The following is a 10,247-nucleotide window of genomic DNA, read 5'->3' on the forward strand; positions in this document are numbered from 1 at the left end:
TGGAGGAGATGAAGGTGAGTTATCTTAGAGAGAATATGAAAGAGTTCAGGGAGAATACAGAGAAGATGGAAGGCCAGAATTTCTTGAGGAAGAAGAAGATTGCATGGAAGGAAGAGAAGTGTTTTCAGAGAAATTGTGTTTCTCTTCCTCGTCAAACAATGGTGCACTCACATACTGCCACCTGATTTCCACTACAGCTTTTGGAAGCTTCCAACGTGACAGATGGCATTAGTGCATGCAGAGAGGAAAAGAGTGGAATTTGACGTGGCACAGTGCATTTAAAAATGTGATCAGAGAATGGATTTGTATATATTAATTTATCAGGGTTTCACAATCTAGTTTATTATATTATAATATATTATCATAATTATAAATAATTAAAGAAGACTACTAAAGTAAAATAATTATAAATATAGGAATATATAATATCCACGGCTTTTTTTTAATTATACAGTAATAATTCACATTTCAAACATTTTTTCAAATCTTTAAATTTTTTTTTATGTGTAATCATTACTTACAGCAAAAGTTGGTAAGTAAATTACAAAAATTTATAGGTGAATTCATCGTAGCAAACTTTACCTACGAATACATGAAACCATTACTATGTTATTAGAGAGACTGTGAAATGTACATAAGTATATGATTTCCATGTATTATGATAATTAAAACGGAGGATTGAAAGTCAACTTTGGGCAAGAAGAAAAAAGTGAAATTTTGGGAACATATAAAAGAAAGAAAATAAATTAAGGAGAAGTTTGGAATTGGATTGGGAGAGAGTGAAAATGGAGTTGGAAGCAGTGAAGAGGTACTTGGAGAAAGGAGTGGGAACATCATCTGAGGTTGATGGGTTGCCACCAAGGTTTCTGGAACCCCTAATAATGAATTCGCTTAAGGTTGATCTCATCGAACCTGGTCGCATTCTCTGTTCCATGAAGATACCTCAACGTTTACTCGTACGTGCACTCGCTCACACCTTTTTCTTCTTTCGTCTTTCTTTTTTATATTTTTATTTTCTCGTTTTAATTCTCTTATTGGATTTTGTTTGTGCAGAACGCTGGCAATACGTTGCACGGTGGTGCCGCCGCTGCGCTGGTGGATATGGTGGGTTCCGCCGTGATTCCCACAGTTGGGTATTCAGGTCCCAATACGGGGGTTTCCGTTGAGATTAATGTTTCCTACTTGGATGCTGCCTATGTCGATGTATCTCATCAAACTATCTATCTCCTTTGATTATTGATTTGTGATTTGTTATAATGATCCATTTACTTGATAAATGAATCATAGTACGGTGTCAGGCTTGGTTTGGGTGCTGATTTTTGTTCCTTTAATTGCTCTTCAAAATGCAAGGGGTCATCTTTGGTGTTTCTTCCTTGGACTTTCTGTCTCGCTGTATTGAATTGTGTAACAGTGGCGTTAGAAGAACATTAGTTTAGTGTGTATTCGTGGTCAAGGGGGTAAAAGGGATATGGGTTTTGAATTTCCGAGATGGTAAAAGGGATATTCTTGGTGAAGGTTGCTGAAATGTGTAGTTTTGACCAAACATGTTGCTCAAGTTCTAGACTTGGCCACCTTAACTTCTCTGATTATTAGGGAACTATTTTGCAAATCATCAGCAGAAAAGTAAAAATCTTTATCTCTGCCTTTTCTATTTGAGGTAGGTGGGGGTGTGGTGTGTTGGAGAACTTGATTGGTTGACATGAACTATTCTTTGAATTAATGCAATATCAGTCTGATTGTTTCAAACATGTAATTGGAGGAGTGGAATTTAAGGAGTTGTTATTGTGGTTTCTGATAATGGGTAATGCAAAAATATTACTGCGGTAATAATACTTTTACATTGTTGTGTAAGGAGGAGATTGAGATCGAGGCCAGAGCACTGCGTGTTGGGAAGGTTGTTGCTGTTATAAGCGTAGAGTTTAAGAAGAAAAAAACTGGCAAAATTTTTGTCCAGGGAAGACATACCAAATTTCTTCCTGCTTCCAGTAAAATGTGAAGGACCAAATTGCACCATAATATACGGTTCAAGTTAAATGTTGTCTCGCTCTTCTGATTAAGTTTCCTCCATCTCATGCAATTACTTCAATACTTTGAATTTTCTGTACCAGTTCTTGTTGTTACAAAGGGGCATCTCCTTATTTTTAAACGATGAGGACCATGTATGCTCGAAGTTGTTCTCTACCTTTTTCATTTTGAATCTTATAATGTATGTATATATTTGAATCTTGACAATCATTATTACTTAAATCTTCATTTATTGATGGATGGATATATAGTCATGTGGAGCGATGTTTGTTCTTTATTGGCCTTCTGAGCTGGTCTATTCCGATTCAGTTCCTTTTGAAATGACACTCGTTGTTTTCATTATATCAATCGTATAATCTATTTGTCCCGTTACAGTTTATACAAATTAGCTCAATGAAAGAGTAACTCTTGCGAGATTCACTTGTCAGTGGAGTAACAGACCAGCTAGATAGACATTTCCTTGTCATTGTTCTCTCTCTTGTTTTAAGGTTCTAAAGCATAAATTCTTAATTGATTCTCATTTAACCACACTTATCTCGTCATGCTGCGTGTGTAAAAAGTTAAAGTGAAAATATAAAGCCGTCCAATTCTTTTCCTTTTCTAAAACTATACATGTACCGAAGGTTATTTTTTAACCATGGGTCTATTCATAAATGCAAGTTTTGGTCAGGCTACTCAAGTTGTCCATACTCACCAAAGTTTTTCTTGTTCAAAATTTCATCACCAAATAATTATTTTAAGGTACAATTATTTAATCATCAGACCCATGTCCTATAATTCCCAGAGCATCTCTGAAGTTGAGGGTGCTCCTCATGGTTCGCCTGCCGATTCCTCCATTGCCCTTTCTCATCATGGCAGCAAATTCCCCATAATCTATCTGTCCATCCTGCACAACATATCTTCCATTAACCCAAAGAACAGGTAGTGTTGAAGAAACTTATGACAACTACAAACAACCGCTAGATAGCAGGAAAAAAAAACGTATACTTACGTTGTCTTGATCAATTTCTTTGACAATTTCATCAATATGGACATCCTCCAAACCGAAATCCTTACAAGCCTGTTGTATCTCATCAATGGTTATGTAACCACTTCCATCTTTGTCAAAATAGGAGAAAGCTGACACCAGATTTTCCTCCCTCTCCAACTTATTCAAGTGAACCGTAGCAGCAATGAATTCACCATAGTCAAGTGTCCCACTGTTATCAATATCTGCCTGTAACGTGCAAGATCATACATCTCGTTCAACAGTTAAACATTCAAGGCAAAACAGCACAGATAACAAAAGCAAATGGACTTACTGCATCCATTAGATCCTTGATTTCAGACTCCATTAGATCAGATCCCACCCGCTTTAACCCTTCTTTTAGCTCATCAAATGTTATAGTTCCACTATTATCTGCATCGATCATCTTAAATAACTCCTTCAGACCACCAATTTCTTCCTCAGAGAGCCTCTCCGCAATAACCTTTAAAGCATACAAAATTGTAAATATCACGGTATTAGGATTTGACATGGAATACTAGGAAATGGATTTCAACTCCCCATTCAAGAAGAGTTTCTGATAGAATTAGAAAATCAAGCCATTAAGTCAAAGCTGAAAAACTTGAAAAAGATTTAATACTCAAACTAAGCAACACAACTATGGCCCAAGGCTGGGAAGAAAGTGACAGCAATTCATTTGTGTTTATTTATGACAATTCAACTAAAGCACAACATAAAATATTGACATTGATAAAAAAAGATCAGAAAAAAACGGACGTAAAGAAACAGTTTTGGATAATAATCATGCCAAATGTAAAACAAGGTCACGTTCCTTCAGAACTGAAACCCTGCAAGCCACATCTTCCAATTTTAAGGTTAATGCATGAAAAACAATACAACTGTCAAGTTGAGAATGTCTTTGGTTATATCGAACACACGTATAGGATAATGGAGTTCATAACAGAGAACCAAAACTAACAGAAAATAAAAGAAAAAATCAGACTTCATATCAATGAAATTCATCTAACTGATGACAGCTGCTGATAAAAGACAATGGCCTCCACCCAGTATATCGGTTCCTGGTTCTAATGTATGTATAAGCCCTTGTTCTTGCTTTGGTTATAAGGTTGGTTAAGAGCCTGAGCAAGAGTTAATCTTTATTTAATGTGTTTTTAACAACAGTACAACGTGGACATATAAAAAGCCATTTATCATATTATTCACTGTAAAAAATTCTTCAAATTCAAAATTTGTAATGTTCCCTATGGGGATAAAGATTCAAAAACTTTTGGTTCAAACAGATGTCCAGTGATTCTTTGAGAGAATCTAATGCCTATCGAAACAGGTGGCATTCCTGCAGGCAAAAACACACTCATACCAGTGTTTATAAATGTTTATATTATAAATGTTTTTCTATCGAATTCTTCTTTCCATTCGACGAACAAGCCGACTAAATAAAAAAGAAGTATAAATTAAAGAGATTTATTATACCAATGTTGTACCGAAAAATAAAATAATAACAACTCATACAATATAAAGTGCAAAAAAAAAATTAAGATAAATAATGTACAGACAATAATAAGTTCTTATTATGACACTGGCTGCACTACATTACTTTGCATAAGATATCTCTTATTGTACCAAAAGCCCAGAACCAAAAAGAATAAAAAAATGAAGTTCAAATTACAAAACGAAAAATAACTATTGATTGTTATATTATAAACTATCAAAATTAAAAAACATATGAGAATTATTTATTATAAAAATAATCATAGCATTTTTCTAAGTAATCACATAACATTAAATTGTATTTTTCTCTTTACTTATTTCTTTCACTCTTATTAAAATACCACTCTTACTAAATATATCTACACGTGTAGAAAATGATCAAATTACACTATAGTAACTCCAAAAGTATTACACTATCTTTAACTATTCATAATATTATAATCTCATAGTACTGATATAATCAATTTAGAAATATACGTTAGTAAAATTCATCTTCAATCATAACAATGATAAAATGGTCCACTGCCAAGATCTCATTATACTTCACATTGCAAATGAAAATATCCATTCCCACGATCAAGGAGTCATGATATTATGAATTTTAAGTAGTAAATTAAAAACTTAAACGAGTGATTTTTTAAAATTAAAAGTTAAAAGAAATTATAATTAACCTAATTTCTACCAAAAATTGATATAATTAACAATCCATTCTAAAAGAAGACAAAACAGGGTATTCATAAGAGATTAAATTGTTTTTAAATGGTCAGCACTCAGCACACAGAAATCATTACGCCCAACTAAAATGGTTTACAGCCTTACACGTAAAGCCATCTTTTTAAGTTTGTTCATTGCAGAGAACTGCTTTAGGCGTGATAAAACAGCAGAATCAAGAGGTTTATCTGGTGCAAGGTTGTCATCAACAATCCATGGGTGACCTGACACAGAAACCACACAACAAGTGTTACAAGTTTGAACTCCTTTCCCAAAATTGTGCAAATATTCATAAAAATCATGCTGGTTGCTTCCTCAATATAAAAGATGTTGAATAGACTCACAGAGTACTTTGTGAGCTGTAAGCCTTGTTTTTGGATTCCGATCAAGCATTTTTCGAATAAGATCCTTGGCACTGTCTGAAATGCTGGGCCATGGCTCGGACTGGAAATCAAGTCTTCCTAGTAAAATCTGTCGGAAAATCCCCTGCTCAGTTTCTGAAAATGACAAAAATGGCAGAGAAGTATCAGTAACGATGAAAACAATTGATAATTTAAGGTGAAGGTGACATGTAACTACCAGCCCAAAATGGTGGCACCCCACTTAATAAGATGTACAAAATAACACCAGCACTCCAAACATCTGATTCAGGTCCATAATGCTTACGCAGCACCTCTGGGGCAACATAGTACGGGCTTCCAACAACGTCACAGAAGGTCTCACCTGAAAAGTACATCATTGTGTTAACCATCCACAATATGGAAGGGATTCCAGATTATCTGGTAGTGATTGTGTTATAGATACCGTATTAAATCATACATCAGTCATATGTATCAACTAATAACTAAACCATTTATGGATTGCTGGTTCGTTATATACACCCTATTGCCTTTCTGGCTTCATCTCCGTTGAACCCAATAAAAACCATAAAAATAAAAATCACTTTTTTATATATGTCCCGAAACATGAAGATCGTGATTTCAATTCAATCTACGAGACAAAAATAGAATTCATCACATTTTGTATTTTGGTATTAAACTATATCTGTATCTAAGATGACGTGAATTTGTCAACTCATCCACTTGGAATCAGATTTGTAAAATTAGTGAAACTTCATTAATTGCTGCTCAAACCAACAACTGCTGCTTTTACAGAAAAGGAGTAACAAAAAATAGGCTTATAAAACCATTAAATGAAAATCTCAGCAACCACTAGGCCAAGAGGCTCGACTTCATAGCATATTTTTCATATAAAAGCACTAAGAAAACACCAAGCCAGAATCAGCTACTATGAAGCATTCTAAAATATGATTCTGTATTTCTGCTTCGAAGCAGCAACAAGCCGGCGGAAATAGATCGATCTATCCAAATTAAACAAACAATGACTAAGCATCAATCAAGGGAAAGATAAGAAAAAATAATGAAAACCAGAAGCAAGAATTTTTGTTAAAGTGCTGATTGAGGTTAGAAGCGGAGCTACTGTTAACGCGCAAAACGATTTCAGTACCTGATCAAAATGAACGCATTCACATTCATCCTTAAACAGGACCCCACCAGCAATAACTAACCTCGAATCGATCGCATTCAGAACTATAGTCAGATCGCAGTGAGGACGACAGGAGAATGATGAATGAAATAGATCGGAAGCAAACCTGGCTTATAAAAGACAGAGAGGCCAAAATCGGTGGTTTTAAGCTTGGCATCTTCCTCAACAGTGTCGAAGAGAAAGTTCTCGGGCTTGAGGTCCCTGTGCATGACTCCAAGGGAGTGACAAGCCTCGACAACCTCAAGAATGGTCTTGATGAGGTTGGCGGCCTGGCGCTCACTGTAGTGGCCCTTCTGAACGATCCTGTCGAAGAGCTCGCCTCCCTCGCAGAGCTCCATGACGAGGTGGACGGAGGAGGTGTCCTCGTAGGTGCCGTGGATCCTCACCACGTTAGGGTGTTCGGAGAGATGGTGCATTATCTGAATCTCCCTCCAAACGTCGTCGTAGTCCTCCTTGCACAGAAGCTTCCGCTTGGGGATTGACTTGCAGGCGAAGGTGCGACCAGTGGCGTTGTGCGTGCAGAGAAAGGTCGTGCCGAATTGCCCCTGACCCAGCTTCCGCCCCAGTGTGTACACCTCCCTCAGGTTCTCTGTTCGGTACGGCAGCACCCACGCAGTCTTCGGTGCGCCCCCGCCACTGCCCGCCTGAGACTTCGACATTGCCAACACTCTCTCTTTCTCTATGCGGCTCTGAGTCAGATAAAGGGAAACCAGCAAAGAAAGGAAGACCCCGTAAAAATTGAAAACAAATAAATAAATAAATAAACAAAGTGCTTTGTGTGAGAGACTTTAAGTCTTACCACCTAAGACACGCCACTCTCCTCTTTTTATACTACCTTTCGATGTCACAACTCACCAACTTTAAGCTCTTGCAAAATTAAATTTAAATTTAAATTATAAATAATTGTAAGAAAAACTGTTTTTATTCTAGAACAGTTGTTAACTATTTTTTCAAGAAATTTTTATTATTTATTTATGAATTAAATATGTTTTTAATTTTTTTAATTTATACATGAAATTAGAATTATTTTTTATTTTAAATTTTGATATATCTTTTTTTAAAATTTAATGATAGATATAGTTTTCTTAATTTAAAAACGTTAAATTTTTTAATGTATTAAATTGTATTTTTTATTGGCATAAATTATGCTAAATAATATAAACAGTTTAAATATTAATATATAATTTTTTTAAGCAGTTAAATTAAAAGATTTATATTCATTCATTTTTAAAATTTAAAACTTAAATTATATTAAAATTTAAAATAAAATAAATTTTAATTTTTTATTAATTTAAAAATTAAAAATATACTTAACTTATATTTATTTATTATATTTATTTAGTTTGTTGATTTTAATAAATACTTAAAGTCCGTCAGAATATCATGTCAACTCTCCAAAAAAACATTATGTTTGAGAGTAATTCATGTACTAAGTTGTTAAGAAATTACTACAGACTTCCGGGCACACTACAATTAACTAGTTACATTTCAGCAAAATAAAATTAGGTATAATTTTGCTTTCTCAGTATTATATTTTGAAATAATACTTTCAATTGTTGGATAAGTATTTTACTGATTTCTTAAAATATATAAAACTTAACTAATTAAAAGTAAAAGCAATTAAAATAAGTTATTGTCATAGACAATGTTCTTGAAATATAAGATAGGAAATTCACTCCTTATTTATTAATGTACTTCTTTTTTCTGGTAATACATATATCTGGAAATATATTTCAAAAAACACATGAGAATATTTATTTTCATTCTAATACTTTTAAACTGAAATAAGATTATGTAAAAAGAAGTCTGGTTAATATACTTATCTGGTGTACACAGTTTTTTTTTTAATTTTACTTTCTTAAGTAATTGTTTTTAAAATTAAAATAATTATCTTATTCTTTTTATCTTTAAGTAAACAATTTAAACCTTTTTAAATTAAAATTTTTATTTTATTCTTTTATGTAATTATTTATTTAAATTTAATTATTTTCTAAAACTAAATTAATTATTTATAATAAAAAAATTAAATACATAGTATGTGTTTTCATTAATGTAATGTAAAATTGATTGAGCCATTATAAATATTACATTTTTCTTCTCTTTGACCAAATAATTTACAATCAAACTTTATTTTCTATTATTTCAATGAGAATACATGACACTTATTGCTAAAAATTAATTACAATTTCTTTTTCTAATTTTGTTTTTTCCATTGGCAATATTTCCCTAAGACTCAACTCGTTTATATTATAATATAAAATATTTTTGATCTTGAAGTTGATATTGATTTATCTCATACTGTTCAAGTATTAAAACAGGAAAAATTTTCATAGTGATATATTTTTATACAATTTCAAATTAGTTAATATGTATGAATGTTTGAAATCTAAAAACATGAAAAGGGTTCATGTGATAAAATTTAAAAATATGTCATGTATAAAAGATAATAAAATTCAAAATTTGAGGAAAAAAAACAGTCCAAAGATTGTGAAATTACATGCAATATGTAATGGTCACATGCTAACTGAAAGAAGACGAAAGTCTAAATTACAAGTCGGTGTATTTTAAATTATTTATTTTACAATTATAACTTTTATGTCTTTTTATAAAAAGTAATGTTATCTTATACTTTTTGGTTAATCTTCTTTTACTAATACATTTTTTGTCTTCTTGTTTGTTCTGTTAGATAGCATGGATCTCTTACTTTATTTTATTATGATTTATTTATTTAAGAATAAAATGGAGATTAAGTAAAAAAATGTGTAATATTTAAACATTTAATAAAGTGGTTACATGTTGACTGGTTTAGATGTAATTGATTTGTTTTGTAAAATTAACTTATAAACTACCTCAAGACTTACAAGTTAAATAATTAAATTAAAAATGTTTGAGAAAATTAGCTAGTAATTTATTTGATACATACAAAATTATATATATATATATATATATATATATATATATATAACTTCTAGTAATTTATTATCTTTAGAATTAGGATAGTAATTATGAAACTTATTGCATAAAAGAGTGATGAATACTATGATAGGAGTTTATATTAGTAGTTTTCTTTTTGTGATATGATGTTTTCTTTTGCAACAAAAAATTATAATTTAATCAAATAAAAAAATTACGCCTTAAAATTATTTTTGACAAAAATTCTTAATTTTCTTCATAATTTTATGTTAATTATTTTCAGTCATATTTTAACAAATAGCTAATATACACTGGAACTAATTTGCACAAGTGGAGATGCATTGTTTTGTATGCATTGCTTTGTCAGTCAAGTAAATAATATATTTATTAATAATGTAAAATACTTCTTACTTATATATATATATATATATATATATATATATATATATATATATATATATATATATATATATATATATTTAATATCTACGATGACACATAAATCAATATATTATATTTATATGGTTATACTACTTTTAAAATGGTAATACAGTTACTA

At 31.7% G+C, this 10,247-nt stretch overlaps 2 protein-coding genes across 4 annotated transcripts; one reads left to right on the forward strand and one right to left on the reverse strand.

Moving 5' to 3' along the window:
* Nucleotides 1-683: 683 nt before the first annotated feature.
* Nucleotides 684-2,302, forward strand: LOC124831808 (uncharacterized). Of its 3 annotated transcripts, none has more exons than XM_088106588.1 (3): nucleotides 684-956; nucleotides 1,054-1,104; nucleotides 1,853-2,302. In XM_088106588.1, exons 1-3 carry the CDS (start codon nucleotides 786-788, stop codon nucleotides 1,994-1,996), a joined length of 366 nt encoding a protein of 121 aa, XP_087962714.1. In that variant the 5' UTR covers nucleotides 684-785; the 3' UTR covers nucleotides 1,997-2,302. The 3 variants fall into 3 exon arrangements, with proteins under 3 accessions (XP_087962714.1, XP_087962713.1, XP_047161847.2); XM_088106587.1 differs by having other exon boundaries at nucleotides 685-956; nucleotides 1,054-1,203; nucleotides 1,856-2,302; XM_047305891.2 differs by having other exon boundaries at nucleotides 697-956; nucleotides 1,054-1,203.
* Nucleotides 2,303-2,591: 289 nt separating this feature from the next.
* Nucleotides 2,592-7,563, reverse strand: CDPK9 (calmodulin-like domain protein kinase 9). The gene is made up of 7 exons (XM_047305890.2): nucleotides 6,882-7,563; nucleotides 5,810-5,953; nucleotides 5,575-5,727; nucleotides 5,339-5,454; nucleotides 3,327-3,494; nucleotides 3,017-3,241; nucleotides 2,592-2,911 (listed from the first exon to the last, which is right to left on the reverse strand). The coding sequence occupies exons 1-7, from the start codon at nucleotides 7,432-7,434 to the stop codon at nucleotides 2,777-2,779; spliced, it is 1,494 nt and encodes a 497-aa protein (XP_047161846.2). The 5' UTR covers nucleotides 7,435-7,563; the 3' UTR covers nucleotides 2,592-2,776.
* Nucleotides 7,564-10,247: the final 2,684 nt, after the last annotated feature.

Source organism: Vigna umbellata, chromosome 2 (assembly GCF_029865625.1).
Source record: "Vigna umbellata cultivar VRB3 chromosome 2, Vumbellata_1.0, whole genome shotgun sequence".
Taxonomy (NCBI): Eukaryota; Viridiplantae; Streptophyta; class Magnoliopsida; order Fabales; family Fabaceae; genus Vigna; species Vigna umbellata.